Source organism: Microplitis demolitor, chromosome 2 (assembly GCF_026212275.2).
Source record: "Microplitis demolitor isolate Queensland-Clemson2020A chromosome 2, iyMicDemo2.1a, whole genome shotgun sequence".
Classification (NCBI taxonomy): Eukaryota; Metazoa; Arthropoda; class Insecta; order Hymenoptera; family Braconidae; genus Microplitis; species Microplitis demolitor.
In genome coordinates this window covers 7,387,050-7,412,953 of record NC_068546.1, presented here as the reverse complement: position 1 = coordinate 7,412,953, position 25,904 = coordinate 7,387,050, and the positions used below count along the sequence as shown (strand labels likewise).

Here is a 25,904-nt window from a genome sequence, read left to right as displayed (position 1 = left end):
TACATATGGTCAGGAAATTTTTGAATTATTTGACTGGAATGCCTGAAAATGTCAGGGAAGTTCATCTCAAAAATCTGTAGCCACCACGCCTTTTCTTAAACAAAAATTATCTACTTATTTATTTAAAGTTATCAGTTGTATTTGTTTTCCTTACTTGTCTTTAAATTTGTCGGTCTGTTTTAATTAAGTTTATTGCCGTGTAACACTTAAATCTTAGCAACTTAGTTCAAGAAGTTATAATTAATTTCGTTTCATATTTTAAATCGTTGAAAAATTTTGATCTCAAAATCCACAAAAAATGTCGAAAAAACTTCTTATAAATTCAATCTTATCTTAAAAATTGAATATAAATTAAAAAATAATAAGAAATCTACTTCCATTTTGGATGCCGAATAACTTTTCTTAAATTAATTAAGATATTGACATTGAAACCGTTGGAAGAATTTTTTCTTAAGCCTACCCGAGTCAAAAAATTAGATCTGTTTTAAAATTACATGATAAATTCAAATATTTTTTTTTTAATTCAAGTTATAAATCGTAATTATTTTATATAGGAGTTTAGTCTGTTTTTGTCCGTACTAGTCATTATCCAGGCCAATATCAGACTTATTTTCGTATGATATTTAGTCGGTTTTAAATCGCGTTTGGACTAAAAACAAATTTTTTTATTATAATTATTGGTCTGTGTTCTATTGTTTTTAAGGACAAAAACAGACTTTATTTACTATAGTTTTTAGTCTGATTTCAATCGCTTTTAAATCAAAAACAGGACTTTTTACAAGTATAAAACTGTTATTGAAGCGGACGGGATTTATATACTAGTTAATTAATCAAATTTGAATACAGTTATGACAGTTGAAAGTCACTGAATATTTTTTACAAAAAGTGAGGGGTAGCATGTAAGAATGCCTTTATGTTTTGATATACTGCAACCAGGCTTTATTATGTGTGGACCCATGAGTGGCCATATAATAATTTACACCTAATAATATTAAGTATAAGCCGAGGAACTAGGTGAAAATGAGCAGATCTAATTATACTGAAATTTATATATAATCATGCATAAAGATAAGTGTGACTATACATGATCAATATATAAATTCGATTACCGTTTTATTTCACCCTGTCTAATTGCATATGATCAGGCCTACTTTCTTTGAGACATGTGATTTAATTTTATTACAACTGAAATTTCGAAGTGGTTGATTTAACTTCTTTCTTGTTGATTGATATCACTAGTTTTCGACACAAGATGTGTGGTTTTACAATATCAAATTTTTTTACTTTTTATATTACATACAAAGTCTAAATCGATTATTGTAGCTTAGTAACTGTCGGTGCTAAGTAACAGAGAATCAATTTAATACTTTAAGTCAGTATTTTTTGTAATTGTAAATAAGTATTCAAGTCAGAAAGTCAGAGTTATTAATTTTTTAATTTCAATATATTTTCCATTGATAGAAAACATTTAAAAAAGTACTATTCATTAATTAAATATATAAAAGATAACACATGTCAATTTTAAAACCTACAACGTGTAAGGACGCTGCTCGACGCTGGGAAGAAGATAATAAATGTGATGCTTCATCTGCGTTGGACGTAGATTTGAGTTTTCAATGGCCTCCTGTAGAAAAAATGGATAATTCTCTGGCTTTATTTTCAAAATGTCTAAAATTATCATTATCAACAAATATGATTGAAAAAATTGTTGGAATAAGTTCTCTAAAAAATTTAAAGATACTATCACTAGGACGAAATGTTATAAAAGGATTTTCTGGTCTTGAACCACTCGCTGAAACTCTCGAAGAACTATGGATTTCATATAATTCAATAGAAAAAATGAAAGGTATAGCAACAATGAAAAATTTAAAAGTACTTTATATATCAAATAACCTTGTTAAGGAGTGGAATGAATTCATGCGCCTTCAGGAATTGATGAACTTACGTGAATTATTGTTCGTCGGTAATCCGCTTTGCGAAGGTGTTGAGGTAATCAAATATTAGAATCATTCATATTATTAAGAGATAAGAAAAATTTTTTGATAGAGAAATGGATTCAGATGTTTTTATGTAATAACTAGAAAAATATCTTGAGTGTTATAAATAATTTAAAATGTATACGAATTTTGCGTTTAACGATTATTATCTTTTTTTTTTTTTATGATATTTCGAAATTACCAACATCGAAATTTTAGAGATTAAATATTGAATATATAGCCTATCGGCACAAAAATATATTTAAAATATTTCTAGGAAATATTGGCAATATTTTTTTAATATTTCTTAATGTTTTAAAAATATGTCAACGCCGGCGAAAAAAGTTGAAAAAATATTTCTTAGAAATATTTCTAAAAAATATTTTTAATAAATTTACGAAAAAATAAAAAAAACAAATCTGGACAACGATTGGCCCTGCAGGTCAAACCAAAAACTTTCCGCTGTTTTCGAGCTCAAAAATACTCATCTAAGCATTTTTTTTTTTTTTTTTTTTTTTGAGCTCTTCAAACTCAAAAAAAATTATCTGTAAAACATTAAACTTTCAATTTTGTGTACGATTATAAAATACGTTTGTGACTAATTGAAAAATAACAAAATATTATTTTATGATTTGAAATTATTTAAATTTTCAAATCATTTTGAATTAAATTGAATGAGAAAATAATATAGGAATTTCTAGTTCCTCTGACAATTTAGAATTATTTAAATGATTTGAACTTTCGAATCATTTTAAACTAAATTGAATGACAATAATATTGGAATTTCTGGTTCATCGAACAATTAAAAATTTTTGGAATTATTCAGGTATAAAAACAATTTTTTTTTTTGCTCTAAAAATATATATTATTTTATTATTCAATTTAATTTAAAATGATCTTAATCATTTCGAATAATTGTAAACCTTAAAATATTATTTTCCTATTATATGATTCAGTATGATTAAAAATGATTTATTTTAAAATTACGCACGAAAGTAGTTTGATTTAACGATTTGGACGGATTTGAAATAATTAAGATTTAAAACTATTCAAAGCTGAGAATTTTTAATCATTTTAAGTAATTTGCAATCATAATTTTATGATATGATGCAATATGGAATAATTTATAATTTCAGATCAGATTTCTCAGTCCGGGAAATTAACCGATTGAGACAATTCTGGCGGTGATCGACACGTTTTATTAAGTTTTAAAGTTGAATACATTCTGGAATAGATTAATAACTAAAAATAATTTTTTTTTTTTTGTATTTTTTAATTATACCAGTCTATTTGATCGAATGATTTAAAATTCACAGGAAGGTTGATAGCTAACAAGCTCTTTTAATTGCCGCTAGAACTATTCAGATCAGTCAATTAGTTAAAAAGTTATAGAGTTTACCCCCCCCCCCCCCCACACACACACACACACACACAAAGATACAAAAGCAGGCAAGTATGTTTCAATGAAAAATAACTTATCATGATCTATTTCTACACAATAAGAAATTGTACGTGGAAAAAAATTTACTGTTGCAGCTGCAGGAAAATCCTGTTGCTGCAACTTGGCTGCCTTCTGCTGAATCAGTATATTTATTCTCTTGAAAAAAAAAAAAAAAAAAAAAAAAAATAGTTCTTTTCTCACAATTTTATTTTCTATTCGTAGGTGGATCTTTGGAGAGTCGATATATCTAAACGGTTACCAAGCTTAGAAAAGCTTGATGGTGAACCGTTAATTAGAACGGAAGATAGTCCTGTTCAACCAGCTCAAGCATCAGTAAAGTTAGATACTTCGATAGTAGGGGAAAGTGGGATACCTACGAATACTTAAGAATATAAGCTAATGTTTAACAAATTAAATAGAAATTTAGTTATGACTAAAAGTAAATTATAATTTAGCGGTTAATTAGAAACATTGATTAATCATCAATATAAGTAATCATTAGTATTAATCAGAATGATTCATTCATCAAGTACAATTATTAAAATTCATAAAATTTTATTAATTTACAATTTTTTTTTTTGGTGTCACGACTAAATATTACAGTCATAATATCATGTGATATTTTGACGTAATGTTATCTCAATGTATAGGCGGTGATATTTTGTCGTGTGATATTATAAATGTGATATTTACTTATGTAACCTTCTTTTTCTATTTAAATTTAGAAATTTATTTTACTTTAAACTGAAAAATTAAATCATCAATGTTCATGATTACCTTGTGGGTGGCGGTGTAATCACAAACGATACATGTTCAAGTAATGATTATATAATCAAATACATAAGTATAGATAATAACTTCAGTCAAAAAAAATTTTTACACAAATCATATAGAAACCCAATAATTTAAAATTGAAATTTAAAATAAAGTTACAGACTCGGAAAACATGCAGGATTTCATTATTTCATTTGTTCGTCATAATTCCACGATGTCATAAAACAAGAATTATATTTTTTCAAGTTAAAAATATAATTAAATCAATTTTTACATTCGAAAATAATTTTTAAGCTATAGTTTTTTGCTATTAATAAATCGCATTAGTATAATTTATGTAAAGTAAAATTATATGGAATTATGCATTAAAAATATTTACTTGCAGTAAAAATTTAAAATTATAATTTTGTTGATAATCCATACATTTTTTTTCTTTCCTTATTTGCTTACTACTAAATATACATTAATCTATTAGTCGATGTAAAAAAAAATATAATTTTTAATTTTCTGTTCAGAGGAAGTTGAAAATTTTCAAAAAAAGGTAAGTCATTATTTTAATTTTAATTTTTGAAAATCGAATGTGTGAGTGTGTGTGTGTGTGTGTGCGTGTGTAGGCAATTGAAAGAGATCTGTAGAATTCAATTTTTTTGTAAATTTGAAGTTATTCTTGTGTATAGATTTCGAAATATTTTTTGAAAATATGGAAAACAATCCATACTGATTAGTACATTCATCTATCAACTGCGATAATCATTTTTCATACAATTATTATTTTAAACACAAAAAAAAAAAAAAAAAAAAAAAAAAAAAAAAAAATGAATTATATAGTAAAAAACAAATTTTAACGAAGCTAACTTCAACATTATTTATGTACTTAGTATCATATACAACCAAAATTATTCAATATCCGTACATGCACAGTTTTTCGATATTTGGGTAAGTATTTTGTAATTTGAAATGATAAATTATCAATAGTCATTTGAATTAAGAAAAGTTCTTAGATATAATATGTGTGAATAAATAAACATTTTACGCATAATTTTAGTTGCTTTCAACCTCGACAAAATTTAGATGGATAGAAAGAAATAATTAATGATGGTAAAGTTTTCATCTTTATTCGACACTTTTTTCTCCGATACCCATTTCCAATAATCTTGTAGCATTCTTGCACAAGCCTGATCACAAGTTCACTCGTTATCTATGTCTTTATATGATTATATATCTTTCTGCAGATACTGGTGCAAAGTTTTATATTGCGTATCATGTCCAATTTTCTCTTTTTTTTGAACAATTTTCCAGAGTATGTGTGTGTGTGTGTGTGTGTGTGTGTGTGTTTGTGTGAATGCAAACCTCTCATATCTTTTTAATGAATGAACCCATTTAGATTCTTCTTGCAACATTCGAAAGGGTTCTTCTGAACTTAGATTTCTAGAAAATATTAGATCATTAAGTTAAATAGATTTTGAGAGATTTAAGAAATAAGAGAAAAAAAATCATTTTATTTGGATATTTTGAAAACTGTCGGATCGATTTTAAAATCGAATCAGCTGTAGGACTTGATAAAATCTTTTTCAATTGCCGTCACGAACGTTGCGATCGGATAATCCGTTCGAGAGATATCGTCGATAAAAGAATGATAAAAATTCTTTCTTTTTCATTTTTCTCGAATATTTTAGATACTATCGAATCGATCGATTCTAAAATCTAATAAGCCTTAGAATATTGATATGTCTTTTCTTATAGTTTCCAAATTTCTGTATCAATCATATTTTTTTATTTTCTTAGTATTTTTGATAATCATGTTTTTTAAAGTAAGCTGTTAAAATATTAAAATGAACAAAGCTAGGATTTTAAGTGATCACCATAAGCACACAGAAAAAAAGGGATTTCTTGGCGTGAAAAAGGGTACACGGTAAAAAATTTCGGTGTAAAAATGGACCCGTAGGATTTTACAGGGCCGTGTATAGTACCGAAAATATCAGTGAAAAAATTCGGTGTAAATTTTACATCCGTGTTATTTTACACACGGTGTAATCTACTTTTTTACACCGTTCCGTGTTACTTGGTGTATTTTTGTTGAATGATCGACAATTGCCCATTGAATATTTTTGGTTACTTAATTTTAACCTTTAATTAATAAGTATATTAATATCATTTATATATTAGTAGTTTGTTGAACATTTCAATGTAGGGGAAGGGGGGCCCTGAAATTTTGGATGCCTAGAAATATATGAGGGCAAAATAAACCCTCCAAAATTTTTAAAATAAAAAGTTTTTTTGGGGGGTTGGGGGGGGGAGAATCGGCTGCCTAGACTTTGACAGAAACGATTATAGAATTATGATAAAGGGCAAACTGGGTCATGAGTGCAACAGCATTACTAACTCTAATTCTTTTCAAAAACAATTTATTCTATGTAAACGAAAATCATTAAAATAAAAGTAATCAAGTAATGAAATTATTATTAATATAATCTTCACTATCGATACTTTTTTATACTAAATACAAAGCAAACAGTTTCAAAACATAAAACAAGCGAGAAACATACATTGAGTTTTGTTGAGGGCCCGTTTTACCCAACTTTTTTTGGGATTTTTTAATTTTGATAGACACAACAATTTAACACCAAAAACTCAGCAGAAGGAAAAGAAAAGTGAGACAAGCTGAAAAACTTACATTATAAAAATTTTTTGAGGGGAGCCCATTTTGCCCCACATTTTCTAATTTTTTATTTCTAATGGATAGAACAAATTAAGGTCAAATACTTGGCAAGAGAGTAAATAAAAGTAAAACAAGTAAAAAAAACTGAGGATTTAAAGCTTTTTTTCTTAAGTGGCTCACTTTGCTCCCCCCCCCCCCCCCCTCCTCTATTTATTTCAAACATTTTTATGATTCTTAATCTTGATTATATATATTACCATAAGTTATTATAATATTTTTCAAGTAACTATATATATATATATATATATATATATATATATATATATATATATATATATATATATATTGAGACAAATCGCTTTTCGCTTTCGCGATTTTTACCAGCAGCCACCAGAATTCGCGGGTTGAACCCTGGCTTAGGCTGGCCTCTAACAAATTTTTATTTTACTTGGACAGAGCAGTGGGCTGGGGTTCTTGCAAAGCAAAGACCCGCACTTATTCAAACATGGCAACGTATGTAAAATTCACTAACTTGCCTCACGGCTTATGACTTATCAATAGATTTCTTATTGTTGATGAACTTATCAATTCTTACTTAATTAATGATACTTTTATTAAACTATTGAAGGATCTTACCAGTAAAATAGGATATGAATAAGATGAACAAATAGTAGGTAAAATGAATGATTAACAATATGTGCAAGTTTATTGCCAATTATAATAATAAAAATTACTTACAAGAAAATGCAAGCGCTGGGTGTAATGTAGAGAGATGTGTAGCACAGTATAAATTTATATTACGAGGATCTCGCCAGTACGTACAGCGATAGTTACTTAAACTAACCGGACCTAACTAGTTACCGGATGAGCAATTTCTAGTGACATCTAGAATCGAAAATTTCAACTTAGACCGAGCAATCGATCGACCAGATGGATTGAAATGGGAGATCTGGGATAGACGCGGTACTGAACGGCCACGTTTTGGTATTTGAACAATTCGTCTCGACCAAAAGAACAATTTCGATTCCAATTTTTGAACAATTCGATATACGCCGTAACGAACAATTCCAGTTTCGATCAACGACCCGTTAAATTAATTGATAGTAAACTGATTTCGAGTGAACACTAATCGCCTTTTCGTGAACAAGCCGAAGCCTTGCACGAGAACTGATCAAGTATACGACCGACTGATTTTGTGTATTGAACAAGTGAAACGCGTTTTGGGTAAATAATAATTAACGTAATAATTAATTACGCGCAATAATTATGTGATAGTGAAATTACGCGTTAACAAAATAAAATATTATTTTATTTTTTTTTTATTTCATTCGAGTATTTCTGAGAATTGCGGATTATCTTTTTCTCATTCGTTGCAGCAGCCGAATCTTGCCATGTAAAATACTCTGACGTCACCGGTCTAGTATTTCGTTAAGAACTACGCTGTGTGTGTTTGTGAAATAAAATAAGTGTATTTCTATTTCGACCACTGACTGTTATTTTTTTTTGAGCAATGAACTGACTGTTTTCGATCAACTCCGTTTTTTTTTAATTTTGTTATATCGAGTCAAGCCGAACACGGCATTTAGTATTTTTTTTGTAATTGATAATTTGTGTGAACCCGATCAATTATTTCTTCTGTTCAATATACGATTAATTACTTTGTTAATTCTGATCAATTATTTTATCGTAATCTTAAGTGCCTGACCTTTCCCCGATCCGCCACCCTGAGCCGACATTCTGACAATTGTTTATTGGTGAGTCTAAAATCACCTGGCGCCCAACATTTAAATCTTTGAACAAGGTTGCCACATAGTAAGTGTACTCGGACTTCACTCCGGTAGATCCTTGGTGGTAAAAAACTCGTTACAATATATATATATATATATATATATATATATATATATATATATATATATATATATATATGGGTGATTCCACCAAATAAAGTTATTTTTACGGGGTGACCCTCGACGATTTGATTCAAACTTTGTGGAGTCTTTCCATGTATTTAAAAAAAAATTCTCTGAAAATTTGAGCCTTTAATATGCAGCAGTTTCAAAGTTATTATTTTTTGAATTTTTTAAAAATTTTTATTTTCAACTTTTTCATTACTTTTTTTTGAAGGAAACAATTAAAAAAAAATGATCACATAATAGTTTTTCGTAGGAAAAATTCTCAGCTTTTCAACGAAAATATCCATTTTTTATTTTAAGTTACAGAAGACCCTTTAAATTTCGTTTAAAATAGGAAAAACGATTTTTATGACTGCGGCGTTTGATACACCTAATTTGATATTTTTTTCTGAAAGGTGAGACCTTTTCCGACAAAATATGTAATTTTCACGATGTGCATATTTTTTATTTGAACAAAATTAAATGAAATATCAACTCCCCATGATTAAAAAACTTTAATTCTTAGGTTTTTTGAGGATCTTGATACATTTTTAATACAAATATATCCTTGGCTATTAACAATAGGTAAGAAAAGGTGTACTGCTGGTGTTTCTTTCACCGTATTTGACTCTATAAGTATCGTACGTCTAAAACATTTATTTTCTATAAAAAGTCATTATTCCTTGATTAAAAGAAACGATTCGAAACGATTTGTAATGTTAAATGCTCATAAGAAGGGTGATTAAAAAGTATTCAAAGTATTCAAAAGCATTAAAAAGTATTTCAAATTTTTTTTCCAATCGTTTTAAATCGTTTCTTTCAATAAGAGTTGGTTATAAAAGTGAAATCAACGCCGACAAAATTTTGAATAGTCTGGATGCATAAATCTTGCGGTGTGAGGATATGTTTTCTAGTATGTATATGCAGTAAAGCTCTGACAACAAAAATTATAAAACTATTTTTCATGATACCAGCATCAAAGCTTCAAGTTTAGGAATTAGTGATTTGAACTTTGATTCTTGGGTTTAGTTCAAAAATGATTTCAGGCTATTGATGTTATCTCCCTCAATGACAGTTCTAACTTTGTCAACAAGTTTTATAAAAATTTGTGTAAATAATAAAGAGCATTTAAGACCCCCGAGAAAAAATTTTTATATATAATCATATAAAATTATATATAATTATATATAACTCGATTATATGTAATCATATATATATATATATATGATCATATGTAGTTATATATAATTATGTATGATTATATATAAACATTTTTCTCGGGGAGCATTTAATTTCCTACAAAAAGTTGTATTGAAAATTTCTAAATTCTCATTGGTTGAAGTTATGCAAAAATCATAAAAGACCTTTTTTAGTAGATCATTAAATTTGCTACAAATGTTTAATTAATTAATTAATGTAACGGGACGGTTAAGTCCACCTCCGTTTGACGGGAGGCTGATACCACATCCTTTTGGGTACACTCGCGTTGCGGGGTGTCACTATTTACCACCTAGACGACACTCTTAGTCGAAAATTGACCAGGAATGTACGTTAACCGGAGGTATAATCAAAATGCTCATTGCGCGTGGTATCTTACCACAGCCACCACGAGTTTAACCTCTTTCGGACCAAACACTGCTCCCATCTCAGGAAATAAAGAGACTATGGTCATAGTGGACTTGGAAAGGCCCCCCGTGGTTCCAAACTCCCAGTTTTGGTCAACATACTTGCGTAGGATTAGCGGTGGATTGCAAGTTCTTCTCATACTCATACGGGTTTTTTCCACTTATAATCACTAAGGATTTAAGACAAGCCATTATAGACGTTTGCCCTCATTTGTCACCTGGTGTACACTTATCTCTGAGCTTTTTGAGGATGCCATTAGTGTTTTAAGTCATAAAAATGGCGGCGATAGATCCACTCGGGGCTACAAATGTTTAAGAAGAGATTTTTTGTATCGTGATTTTTTCGGGTTATGTATTTTTTACCATGTTATTGAATGAAGCATTGAAAATTATTAATAGCCACCTCTAAATATCAATATTAAGAGCTCAAATTTTCACTGTCATCATATTTTAAGATACCCTTTCGATTTTTTAATGTTCATAAAAAAAAAAAAAAAAAATCGGTCTATCGGTTGACCTTGCGGGCCAGCCCCAAAACTTCCCACTCATTTTGAGCTCCTTGGGCTCGAAAATATTGTCAGGAATACTTTTTCGAGCTTGAAAATACTTTTGTATGCCGTTGTTTTCGAAAAAAACGTTTTTTACCATTTCTTTCTCCCACAATATTTCATTGACAAATGATTTGATTTTCATGTTTGAAGCAGCAATCAACCCATTTTGATCAAGTTTTAAGCTGATCAGATTTTGAAATCGTTTGGTTTAGTTATTTTAAGAATGTTTGCAAAAAACCGTTTTTTACCATTTTTTTCGCCACGATACTCTTTAGAAAAATAACCCGATTTTGATGGTTGATGTGGCAATCGACGTCTTTTACTGAATTTCAGAATGAAGCTGATCAAATTTTGGAATTGTTTTCTTCAAGTGTTTCAAAGATATTCGCAAAAAAACACTTTTTACCATTTCTATTTCCCACAATAACTCTAGAACGAATTATCCGATTGAGTTGGCTAAGGGCGAAATCGACGCGTCTTATTAAGCCCGAGAGCTGATTCGATTTTGAAGTCAATCGTTAGACTCGTTTCTGAGAAATAAAAAAAAAAAAAACCAAAAAAACAAAAACTTTTTAACTTCCCGCTAAGAAAATCGACGATTTTCAAAAATTTCGGGAAGTTGTTGTTTTCACCCCGATTTTCGAAAATCGAGTTTTCATCAGATGTCGACGTTTTGAGGTCCTAGGAAGCTATTCTGACTATTTTCAGAATGATGTCCGAATGTGTGTATGTATGTATGTATGAATGTGTGTGTGTGTGTGTGTGTGTGTGTGTGTGTGTGTGTGTGTGTGTGTGTGTGTGTGTGTGTGTGTATGTATGTAAACTCTTTGTAACTTTTAAACTAATGAATCGATTTGGATGGTTGAGGTGGCAATCGAAAGAGCTTGTTGGCCATCAACTTTCCTGAAAATTTCAGATTATTTGATTGAATAAACTCGAAAATATTTGCAAATTACGAAAAAAAAAAATTTTTTTTTAGTTTTTTATTGATTTCTCAAAAACGACTTATACGATCGACTTCAAAATCTTATCAGCTTTAGTACTCAATAAAACGCGTCGATTGCCACCTCAAACATCAAAATCGAATGATTCGTTCGAGAGTTATCGTGGGAGAAAGAAATGGTGAAAAACGATTTTTTCTAAATATTTTCGAAACGACTGACGCGATCGATTTCAAATTTTAATCAGCTGTAGAATTTAATAAAACGCGCCGATTGCCACGTCAACTATCAAAATCGATTGATTAGTTCAAAAGATATCGGCGTTGAAAAGTTAAAAAAATAACATTTTATGTTATTTTTTCCGGATAAATCATAATATAACGTAACAAAATGTGCCTGATATCATACCAACTCATCTTTTTTATGGTTTCTTTTTATCATATAATGTCATCGAACTTGCTTTTTAGTTTAAATCATATTCTCAACAAAAAAATCGATAAAACGTAGTTTTTAATATTTTTATCGGATATTTCATATTTTATTGTTTCTTACATGAGTCAAAACTTATTTAAATCTTGATTTTGATCCCTGACATTGATTTCTGCCTCAATACACTTATTTTACTGAACATAATCAGGAACTAAATTTTAAAAACCGCTTCATTGATGATTTTCGATTCTTAAATTTTCAAACTTCAGCATAACAGGTAATTTGTTAGAACTTGAAAAGATCGTAAAAAAACAATTGCATGTGATAGCATTTTCGAGCTCGAAGGGCTCGAAAATATATCTACACTAATGTTTTCGAGCTCTTTGAGGTCGAAAACAGCGGGAGGTTTTGGGGCTGGCCCGCAGGGTCAACCGACGCCCAGATTTTTTTTCTCGTAATTCACCAATATTTTCAAGTCTACTTGATCAAATGATCTGAAATTTTCAGAAAAGTTGATGACCAACAAGCTCTTTCGATTGCCGCCTCAACCACCCAAATCGGTTCATTAGTTAAAAAGTTATAGACCGGTCAAACACACACACACACACACACACACACACACACACACACACACACACACACACACACACACACACACACACACACACACGCGCGCGCGCACACACACACACTTAGACATCATTCTTAAAACATTCAGAATAGCTTCTTAAGACCTCAAAACGTCGACATCTGATGAAATTTCGATTTTCGCGAATCGGGGTGAAAACAATAACTTCCCGAAGTTTTTGAAAATCATCGATTTTCTTAGCGGGAAGTTAAAAATAGTCCCCTAATTTGAAACAGTCTAATATATATTAGGGTGTGCCATTTTGAGGTGACTTTTTTTTTCAACAAAAAAACATGCTGAAAACTCTCAGGTAGGTGAGAAAAGAAGCCTATTTAATGCGGAGCTCTAAATATTAATATTTAGAGGGGCCTATTTCTAATTTTTCATTTCCCATTTAAATAACATGGGAAAAAATATATTTTATTTTTTCATTTTTCTAGCTCGGCATTCACACCTTATATAAATAAGTCCATAGCATAATCTTATAGAAAATTTAACGCTCTACAAAAAAGGTCTCTTATCATTTTTTGATAAATCCGTCAATTTAAAAGTTATTAGAGCTGGAGTTCAAATCTATAATGAATTTCCAGATCTTTTTACTTTTCCTGCAAAACTATCAGACTTATCAAAAAATGTCATATAATCTTTTTTATAGACAATGTTATTTCCTACAAATTATTTCTAACGAAGTTTTTTCAAATTCCGCATTGTTTTCTAGTTATTCTCATTTTAATCTTAAATGTTCAGAATAGATTATAAGACTATTATTTTTACGAGCTTGGCTTTAATCAAATTTTTTTAGACCTTCAGCCATTGCGCAAACATGAGATATACCGAGAGACAAAAATTTTCTAAATTTTTTTCTTTTCTTTGAGAAAGTCCATGGGCTGCAAAAATTTTTTGTCAGCTTAACCAATACATAGGTCGGTTAGCAAATTTAATCAGCTTTAATTTTCAATTTTTTTTTGAGATTCGTGCGATAACTTGTCGTTGAAATATCAGCCTTCAAACGAAAAATGATCCTTTTGGGTTTGATCAACGATATTTCAGGTACCGATGAGGGCACAGTAGGTTGAAGGACAGCGTTAAAAACTTGAATAAATTCTCTACAAGACCCTTTCATCATTTGAAAAAAAAAAAAAAAAAAAAAAAAAAAAATCGGTCTGTAAGTTGACCCTGTGGGCCAGCCCCAAAACTTCCCGCTTTCTTCGAGCTCCTTGTGCTCGAAAATACTTTTAGATGACTTTGTTTTCGAAAAAAAAAATGTTTTTTACCATATTTTTTCTAACGATATCTCTCTAACGAATGAACCAATTGAGACGGTTAAGGTGGAAATCGAAGCGTTTTATTGCGTTCTACAGCTGATCAAATTTTAAAATTAATTTTTGTAGTCGTTTTTGAGAAATTGCGAAAATACTAAAAAAAATTTTACTTGTTAATTCTTTCGACAACGGTTTCTCATGAACGAATACACCAATTTTGAAGGTTAAGGTGGCATTCGACGCGGCTTATAGAGCTTCAGGGCCCAGTTGGTTTTGGAATCAATCCATTAAGCACTTACAAGTTATTGAAAAAAAATTTTTTGAAAAAAGTTTATTATTGGAACATCTCTGAATGAGCCCTACCGATCAAGATCAATTTTTTTCAGCTTTTAGATATTGACAAGCCGCGTCGAATGACACTTTGACGATCGAAATCGGTTCATCCGTTCGAAAGTTATAGATATTACATACGTACGTAAGTACATTCATACATACACTCGGACATCATCTTGAAATTAGTCAGAATAGCTTCCTAGAACCTCAAAACGTCAAGATCTCTTAGAAATTTGATTTTCGAAAGTCGGACTGAAACCAATAACTTCCCGGAATTTTGAAAATTTGCAATTTTCTTAGCAGGAAGTTATAGTATATTACACACCTAGGGAAGAAAAGTAAGAAATGTCTCAGATCACATGTAAATGTTGGCCGAGGCGAAGCCGAGTTTTTCCAGAACTTGTACAGTTTTTTTTTCTTAAGGTGTGCAATGGATTTCTAAAATAACTATTGATTTATTTTTTGTTAGAATCTTGAAGTCAATGAAATTAGCAGTGAAATAAAGATGAAGCCATCCAGGAAGTGCGCTATCTGTCAAGCATCTGGATTTTTAGAAAAAAACCATCGTTTCGTGAGTTAAAAAAATTGACAATCAAAGCTATTTGAGCTACAAGCTAGAAAAGTGACAAATCATGTAATAAGTTTCATTTCCGGGAGAAGCCAGAAAGGTGGGTTGTGTTACAGGATAATGAGAGAATTAGTGCCTAGATCATAGATCAGAGTGATTTTGCTCATAAGTCCTCCTGTGACATAATGAGACCAAATATAAATGTGAAAAATAACTCATACCTGATTTTACATTTAATTTACTTGTAGCTTACAATATTTTATGCAATCCATGTCGTGAAGTTATCCATTTTGGAAAAATGGATAATTTGAAAGCCACATTTACACGAAAGTTTTCAAAATTTTTGGACCAGTTTTACTATCCTCATATTTATCGACATGTACTACTACACCACTCATTAACAAAAATCTTACTTAGTGATACATTAGCTTATTGGGCCGCTTGGTAGGCTAAAAATATAATGGATTTTTGGTACTGCAATGAGCACTTTTTTATAGATTCATTTCAACCCGATAAAAAATGATTTTATTTGATTATGTATGAGTATATATGAGTGTATATAATTATATATGAAATCATATACATTATACATTAGTCTATATATATACTTAGAACTGATCAGACCTGGCTGATAAAAACTCGGTATAATCATATATAAGCCTATATATGACCAGATCTAATTATATATGTCTATATATAATTAGATCTGATTAGGCCTGGCTGATGTAGGATAGGTATGATCATAAATAAGCCTATATATGATCAGATCTAGTTATACATAAGTTCATATATTTAGAATAGTTCAGATCTGCCTAATATAAGTCTAGGTGTAATTATATATAAGTCTATGGATGATTACATCTGATCCAACTTCATTGATATAAAATCTACAAATATTTAATTATGTATATAGGTCGAAAATATATATATACATATATATATATACATATATATATATATATATATATATATATATATATATATATATATATATATATCAGGGTGATTCATTTCCGCAAAAAATTTTTTTTTTCAAGTGCTCAAGCAAAATCTTATTCTACAGCGAAAAAAAAAAATACTTACCAAGTATGAGTTCTTAATTCCAATGCTGAGTACTTACTATTTCAATTTGATTTTTTCCCATTTAAAATACTCGTAAATTAAATTACTTTTTTTTTAAACTTTGACAAACTGGAAAAATCGCGAAATTTTAAATTTTGCATAACTTTTGAAGAAAAATTTTCAAATTTCTTTCCTTTAGCAGAATTGCGTTATGGTAATAGGAAACTTCTGACCGAGAATCGTTCAAATCAAAGGGGGTCGGTTCCAACCATTGGTCGATGCGACATGGAATGACCCATATATATATATACATATATATATATATATATATATATATATATATATTTGGCGACGATACTTTAGGTTTAGATTGCAATAATCACTGCCTAAGTCGCCAACTACCAAAGAGCGAAACGTTGTGAGTGATAATGAGAAGAGGAGAGATAGACAAAGGTATTTGTGGGGTGAGAGGTGTTCCGTCTAAGTATACGATAGCTGAGACTCCTCAGTTAGGTGTGTCTATCGTATACCCCACCTAAGAGTTGTGAATGTCATCTCGCGGAGTGTAGCCGAACCACCACACACACATATATATATATATATATATATATATATATATATATATATATATATATATATATATATATATATATATATATATATATATATATATATATATATATATATATATATACATTGTGACGTTACATTGCCGAGGAGATGGAGTAGAAGGGGAGTAAGCGTGAGTCTGTGTGTTAGAAAGTGATAGAGTTAGTACGTGTGTTGAGTTGAGTGTAGGAAATAGCGAGTAGAGAGTATGGAGTACGTGTGCGGGGAAGTAAGTGTGTGGAGAGTACGAGTATGGGTACGTTATGTTGTCGGTGTTGGAGCGTCTGTGTGGTTGAGCGTGGATTTAACGAGGGATGTCTAGCTGTGTTGCGGATAGTGGCCAAAATACCGTGCCTCCCGACCAGTGATGACGACCAGGCCTAGGCCTAGCTCTCGGGGTTGACGTGGTGATCGCGGAGGAGCGACTGAGATGTCGCCGCCCCTGCGAGTTGGTACCCGGAGTTAGCTGGGGTACGTTTACGTTTATTTGGGAATGGCAGGCCTCGTTTGCGATGCTCGAGGAAGCCAAAGATTCGCTAACTCCGGATATCACGGGGAGTGACACTGCGGGAAGACCCGCGAGTCCACGGCTTGTATGTGGTGAGGGAAGAATAGATGGAGAAGCGTGAATGTGAGAGTGACTGGGAGTAGTAGAGAGTAGACATGATTGGAGTAGGGGATGAGAGCACGGGAGTGGAGAACTGACCATGGTGTCCGAGAGTTGGACTTTGGAGACGCTCGAGTATGAGTCGACCCAGTAGTCGAGTTTGGAGTCTTGTAGCGAGTGGTTGTGAGTCGGAGAGCCCTAAAGGTAGGCCTCGACCACACCCTTGGCTGATGTCGTTGGAGCTTGTGGCTCTATTTGTTAAGTTTTGGAGCCGTTTGTCGTGATTTTGCCGTCTTGAGTTACCGCATTATTTGTTTTAATTTCATTATTATCTAGAATAGTGTTGAGTTTTGTGATTCGTCGTCTACGAGAGGTTCCCGATGTCATACCCAGGTATTTATTTGTCTGAGGGACCGAGAGTACTCGACCGCGAGCCGATTGGGCCCTTCGCGTCACTCTCGCGTCCTCTTTACGATATTTTATGTAGTCTTCTTTACTTTATTTTGTTTAATTTAATTTTAATTACTCGGCTTCTTCCGCGTAAAAAGAACCGCGACCCTCTCTCCACAACCTAGCATACTGAGCGCACCAGGACCTGCCGCTACCACCGTTCATTTCTCTCATCTCCGAAGGATTTAGCTAATAGATTTTAATTTACGTGTACGTTTAGACCGGTTGCCGATACCGGGGAAATAAAAGTCGGCTGGCGCCCGTCAGGATCTGGAGGAAATGAGAGGAGTGATCGGTGGGCGAAGTGTAACGTAGCCCGATTTGTGTATTTTGAGTTTGAATATTGGAGGAAATTTATTGAGTATAAGTTACGTGTAAAGTTTCCATACGTTTAATCGAGTTATCTAAGTGGTAAGCTAAAAAGAATTACGTTACAACATATATATATATATATATATATATATATATATATATACGGATTTCAAATAAATGAAGCCTGCTCAGATCTAATCATGTACAGACTTATATATAGTTAGATATGGTGCTATATAGACTTATATATAATTATATTTAGTCTCTATCAGCCAGGTCTGATCAGATCTGATTATATATAGGGTCATATATAGTCATATATATCATTCATACTCATATGTGATTAGACAAAATCATTTTTCATTGGATAGGTATTGAGAGTTGGCTATTTCTCAATCACCATACGTCGTTCTATAATTAACCTGCCAATCAGGGATTGCATCAAATGTAACAATATAAAAAACAAATATATAATCTTCACGAAATTTTCTTTTTTAAGTTAGCCAAAAAGCATTTAGTGGCTAAATGTGAAAATTATTTGTATAATGAATTCCAGTTTCTAGAACGCCTTGTTCATACCGTCTGCAAGAATTGTATCTTTGGCAAATCAGCATATGTAATGAGTCTAGGAATTATTGGGACTGTGAGTTAATTATAATATGATGTATATTTTAATTATTTAACGATAAGGCCAGTGAAAACCAAAATGAGACCCATCATAAAAAATGCCACCCGGGAAAAACTGCCAGGCCTGATCATGCATTAATCTTATGCATGCAATGCCTGAATATTCGCCAGCCGTGAGCATGCATGACTATGCATGAGAAAGCGAAATCATGTCTGTTCGAGCATGATCGCGCATACTCATGGGTGGTGAATATTCAGGTGCAATCATTTTTGACCAATTATAATCATATTTGGTCAAGCATGCCCATGGCACAAACATATTTTTTAGTCTTATTAAGATTGTTTAACATAATTATTTCATTCTATCAGTTAATAATTTTCTCTTTAATTGATAATTCAAGAAATTAAATTTATCCATTATTTATGAATTATAATTTTAGCACTTTTAGTAAAAATTAATAATCAATTTATTTCCTTGGAGACTTAAAATAATTATCGATTTTTCTATTTTCTGGAATTAAAGAAATTTAATTAATTTTTTTTTTTTTTTTTCGAAAAATTGAAAAAACTTCGGAATTATTTTTTCATTTTTCAAAACATCAACTTTAATCAATCACTGAATTTTAAAAAAATGTTATAATTTATCGATTGCACCAATTAATTTTAATTTAAACAAAAAATCTTATATTTTTAAATTTAATAAGCTTGAAACAGCGCATGCTGTCACCTACAGCCTGTTTTACAAACGTATATAGGTTCTTTTGATGAAGTTTGTTTTCACATTTGGCATGTCTACATATATCTAACCTGTATAAAATTTTATTAATGTTGAGCATAAATATACAACTGTTTAACAGATATGGCCGATGGACGCAAAAAATGTAACGGATTTGAGTATCGGAAGCGCGTTTTGAACAAAAGTAGAAAGGAACAAGAGGTTTTGAGTAAAACTCCCAAGCTAGATGATTTTTTTACGAAGATAAAACGTGTTACACAAAAAACGGAATCTTTTTCGTGTATAATAATGATCTATTTGTCGATGTGTGCATTTATTATTAATTGTAATAATTAGGTTAAAACAATGAAAGTAAATTTTGACAGGTGATGATTTACGTTCTACCTCAAGTTCAAAGCAGACTTAGTTTACAAGGCATAGTACTGGCAGTTCCACGACTTCTTCGCTGCTATAGAATATGAATAATGAAGATGAACTCGAAGCTACTATCTCACCAAGAATAATAGAAGAGATTGTGTTGGAAAATATTGTGATAAGCGATGATCCAGCAGAATGGGCTATAAATGATTTCACCAAAGATTATTTAGCTAATCATGGGTATAAACAAAATAAAAATTTGGATTTCTCCGGTACAAAATGTGGTAACAGTGATGGAAGTTCACGATGACTACCAGAATCACTATTTGTTAGAAAACTTGTTAACGGTAAAAAAATTCCACGCCCGTGGCTTATTTACTGAGTTAGTAAAGGGTCTGTATTCTGTGCAGCTTGTCCTCTTTTTGATGTAGATTGTTCATTTAATAGCAAAACAAGATTTAATGGTTTGAAACATGCAGGCGTTGGTGTTACTGAGCATGAACACTCAAAAAGTCATAAAAAATGTATGTTAACCCTTAAGCAAAGATCAGATAATAAGAATAGGATAGACCATGATTTAGTCATTCAAACAGAAACAGAAATCTCGTATTGAAGAAATGTTTTGAGAAGAGTAGCCGCTGCTATTAAAGCCTTGGCTTCTCGAGGGCTTTCATTCCGAGGAAGTGATGAAAAATTTGGTTCTCAAAATAATGGCAATTTTTTGATGCTGATTGAATTCCTTGCTTTTTTCGGCCCATTTCTCGAAGAACATATTAGAAAATTTGGAAATAAAGGATCTGGCAGTACAAGTTACCTATCGAAAACTATTTACGAAGAAGTAATCCAGCTTTTGACACGAAAAGTATCTTCTATTATTGTTCAAGAAGTCTAATCAGCGAAATATTGCACGGAGAAGGAAATATTCTGCTCACCACTCAACGGTATCGTGATATTCACTTTCCTCGGTTGATTATACTTTGGATTCGGAAAGTGTTGGTCTATCGGATCGTGATTATCACGATCCAGGCGGATCCCAAAATCATAAGATCGTTTTGCTATAGTTACGATCCGTTCTGTTATAATAATGGCAAATGCCCATAAAAAATTTGAAGTTGAAATAGATGAATTTTTAACTTTTACTTCATTACAATTTCATTTTTAGTTGGAATTAGTAATTGTTGATAATTTTAATAAGCGCAATAAAAAATTATTATTTAATATCAAGAAATGTAAACTAATAGAATATATGCATTAAAAAGTTTAATAACTTGGTTATGAGTGGTGGCGCTTGAGAAGTAGCTCGCGATAATTACGATCTGTTTTGGTACGATATGGATACGTTAACTGACGATCACTATACATTTAAGTATATTCACAATCCGTAGGATCATTATAGTAAGTATCTAGAGTTTCATTCATATCAATATATATATCGTGAAAATCAAGTAACAATTTAGTACTAATCACAATACAATTGTCGCTCTCCGTTGGTGAGCGATAAGCGCAATATTATTTTTCCGTGTATTCTATTATAGTAGATTCCACACCTGATATATCTCACTTCGACCAACTTTCGTTTTTTCTCAGATATGTAAAAAAAGATAAAACGCCTGTTGAACGTTTTCTGATGTTTATTGAAAACTCCGAACATAAAGCTGAAGACTTACTAGTTACTGTATTTTCTGCTCTTGAGTTTTTTCATCTTAATCTTGCAGACTGTTCAAGTCAGTCCCATGACAACGCAAACAATGCATCAGGAATTTATTCACGTTTACAGGCGAGAATTCATGGAATGAATGATCTTGCAGAACACGCTCCTTGTGCTACTCATTCTATGAATTTAGTTGGAGTTCACGCAGTCGCATGTTTGCCAGAAGCTGCATCGTTCTTTCATATAGTACAAGCTTCATACAACTTCTTTACTGCATCGGCGCACCGCTGGGAAGTTTTACAATTTCATACTTAAAAAAAGATTACGTTAAAATCGTTATCTGCAACTAGATGGTCAGCTCAATATGAAGCAGTCCAAGTACTCAATCAACGTTTCAACGTAATAATAGAGACTTTGATTATTCTTGAAGAAGATACTGAACAATATGCGATTACAATACAAGAACCTAAAGGGATTCGAATTCAATTAGATCAATTTGAGACAACATTTATTCAGATACTTTGGTATTTTTTACTCTCAAGATTTAATGCTGTTAGCCAAAAATTGCAAAAAGTTAATTGTAACATTGCTGAAGTGATCGATGATTATCAAGGTTTGATCAAAGTTGTTGCTGATACTTGAAATTAATTTGAAATCTATGAAAAAACGGCTTTAAAAATTTCGGAAATTTAAGAATATAAAACAACAGTTTCTAGAAAAACAAAAAGAAAATTACATGCTGATGAATCACGGGATGGAGATGTACAACTGTCAGGTCGGGACCATTTTAGAGTTAATACTTTTAATGTCATTCTTAACAATCTGGATTATGGATTGCGCAAAAGATGTGTATCATATGAAAAAATTCAGGAAATTCTCAGTTATCACTGAATTTGGCAACTTAGATAATAGAGAAATTCGTAAACGAGCTAAACATTTAAGAAATATTTATTCTTCAAATCTCGAATCCTCATTATATGACGAATTTGTACACTTTCATGCTTATTGCAAAAAATGATGGAACATAGTTTGCTTTCCGATCTTTTGAAATTGTTGCATGCAAACGACTTGTACACTGAGTTTCCAAACGTGAAAATCACTTATCGAATATTTATGACATTAGCTGTAACAAACTGTAGCGCAGAACGATCGTTTTCATGTTTGAAGAGAGTTAAAAACTTCTTACGTTTTACAATGACTGCTAATAGACTCAATAGGTTAGCTATCCCGGAAAAAAATAATTTTGATCTCCGTACATCTCCGTTGATCAATGGAGATCAAAAAAATGGCGAGCCAGATGTACAGAGATATAAGATGATCACAATTGTGATGGCCGTATATCTACTTAGATGCACGTTGATCTCATAACCCATATAACCTAAAAATTTTTGTTGATCTAAGTAGATCTACTGAGATGTACGTTGATCGACAGAAATTCGGAAGTTACATGGGTTATGAGATCAACGTACATCTAAGTAGATATACGGCCATCACAATTGTGATTATCTTATATCTCCATACATTTATGTACATCTGGCTCGCCATTTTTTTTAATCTCCATTGATCAACGGAGATGTACGGAGATCAAAATTATTTTTTCTGGGTATTCTATGCATCGAATCTAACGTACTTCAACGTTTAGATTGCGAAGATTTAATCGACCAATTCGCTATCTAAAAAGTCAGACGTGTTTGCCTGTAAAAAAATTGATGTACTAAAATTATGAGTTTCCCTTAGTGCCAAATTTATAATTGTTAGAAAAAAAACAAATATTTATTTATTTTTGGAATGTATAACTTATAATAAAGTTACTGCCATAAATTAGTTATTTTAATTTAAAAAAATAAAGTATTTAAACTATAAGCTTAAGACGCGTTTTCATTTGTTTCTCTACTCGCACTCAACTGGATAAACGGTACTATCTCTGTTGCACTTGTACATTAAATAGGAACTTTGTCCAAGCTTTTCTCGTAAACAAATGGAAGTTATCAAAAAATTCAAGTGCACTTCGCTAGTTCATAGAGTAAAGCATCGGGTCTGTGTCTTTATTTTGCGTTTAGAGCTTTTATTTCAGACAAAAGCTGGGACAAAATTATCTGAAAAACGTTCTTAAGTAAAATTCCAGTACTGGGGTGAATTTTTTTCCAGTGCCCAGGGGTGGCATTAAGTTTAAATCCGGCCCTGGAAATATATATTGTCATACTCTCTCATATTAGTTTCAGTTCCTCTGAACAAAGTGTAAAGGAAAGTCTTAGCTCAGTTGTACACATTTATTTTTTACGCATCACCTTTCATATTTATCGGTGAACAGGTTATGGGCTTAAGTGGATGGTGAGGTTATGGTGGTATTAAGAATTTTTTTGTTGCATTAAAGAATTTCGTGTAGTAAAAATGGCAGAAGGCACTTCAATTACAAATTTGAATGATGACAATTATTCAAATTGAAAATTCAAGATCCATATGAAAGACTACTAATGAAAGAGGATATGTGGCAAACAATCGTGAATCTAGCACTGACCCTGAAAAAGGACATACAAGCTTGGAAGAAAAAAGATTGTAAGACGTTGGCAATCATTGGGATCTTTGTAGAGGATAGTCGAGTAAGTTTAATACATAAGGCCAAGTTTGCAAAGGAAGCATGGGAGGCGCTAATACAATACCATGAGAAGGTCACACTTACCAGTAAAGTCATATTATTGAAACAATTGTGCCAGAAAATTTTTTTAAAAGGGCAGTGTATGGAAAGCCATTTGAGTGAAATAGATAATTGTCTGGAATAAATGTCAGCTTTGGGTTCCCATTGGTCAGAACGAAATAAAATAGCATTTATGTTTTGCAGCTTATCCGAGTCTTATTCAACATTAATCACATCTTTTGGTGCAAAATCCATCATTGAGCTAACATACAGTTTAGTTAAGAACGCTATTTTTGGCGAGTATAAAAGGCGTCAAGGACAAGTGAAAGCAAACGAAAGTGGTAATCTGGCTTTAAGGGTAAATAGAAACAAGAATTAATAATAATGAAATCGAATGTTACTTTTGTCATAGGAAAGGATAAATCAAAGCCAATTGTTCAAGGTATCTGAAATGGAAAAATAACTTAATTAAATTAAAGGCCCACGCAGTACAGACCGATACTGACGACTTGGGTGACTGTGAGCTGACGTTATTTTTGGATAATGCATATGTTGCTCATAATAGCAAACGATAAAACACCTGGTATTTTGATTCTGGCGCTAGTAAACAAATGACAAATGATGTCAACTTTTATCGCATACTAAACACAGACTATAGGTCGAATGTACGAGTAGCTAAGAAACAAACTAGTAGTTTACGGCATAGGTTCCGAAAAATTAAAATGTTTAGATAACAAAGGCTCAACAATATCTTCAGAGCTAGATATTGATCTGTTTGTTCTGAATTTTGACAGCTGTCTAATTTTATCAGCACGCTAGACAAGAATAGATATAATGTTTCAGTACAACACGGCATAATAAGACTTTTTCATCTACAAGTTGAAGTCGCCATTGGAGACATTCATAGTGGAATGTACGAACTAAGAATGGCGTAAAATTCACTACTTATTGAAGGGGCAGACAAAAATTATATTCCGAATAGTGGGGATTCTGGATAGTTGAGATTCTAGGTTTTAGGGATTCTGGGTGATTGGGATCTGTACAATCGACAACATTCCTGGATCGTGGGTGATAGACATCTATTTGCCTCAGAGTATATATCACAAACAAATAATAACAATACTAAAAATTTAAATATTCAAATCGTCTTTCATTGAAAAACTTTTGTACTTGATCATGCGTTTATACTTGTTTTTTTTTTTTTTTTTTTTAGTTTTTTTAGTTTATAACCGTTCGCTGTTTTTTTTTTTTTTTTTTTTTTTTTTATAAAGAAATCAATCAATTTCGTATTTTTCTCAATATTGACACAATTGTTAGTAATGAATGTAGACTGAAACATCGAATATATAGACCATGAAATTTAATTTTTCATAGATTTCAAAAAAATACTCAAAATACAGTAACAAAACGTTTCCTGAGAATAAGGTTGTTTGTTAAGTTGTTTTCTAATTCACAAATTTATTGCATTACCATTCTACTATCGCTATATCACGTTCAAAAATCTTTCGTAGCGGCGAGTACAAAAAATGTTTTTTCCTATTTTATTGATTTCGTGACTTTCGATCCCTGGACTAAATATCCTCCGACAAGTATCTCTCCGACTTAAAATGTCCGAGTTATTCATCAACACTATACTTTTTGCAGAAAATCAAACATTTTTCTTCAGCAGAATAAAACAAACTAAGAATATGCCTCTTTCTCATTCGTTGTTATCACTAAAATAGGTAATGTATTGGCTTGTTATCAAATTCTACCATAAAATATATTAATCCATTGAAC

At 31.5% G+C, this 25,904-nt stretch overlaps 1 protein-coding gene across 1 annotated transcript; it reads left to right on the top strand.

Annotated features, from left to right (window-relative positions):
* The first annotated feature begins 359 nt into the window (after positions 1 to 359).
* LOC103574391 (dynein axonemal light chain 1-like) lies at positions 360 to 4,202 on the top strand. The gene is made up of 2 exons (XM_014442757.2): positions 360 to 1,989; positions 3,640 to 4,202. The coding sequence occupies exons 1-2, from the start codon at positions 1,513 to 1,515 to the stop codon at positions 3,802 to 3,804; spliced, it is 642 nt and encodes a 213-aa protein (XP_014298243.1). The 5' UTR covers positions 360 to 1,512; the 3' UTR covers positions 3,805 to 4,202.
* The last annotated feature ends 21,702 nt before the right edge of the window (positions 4,203 to 25,904 follow it).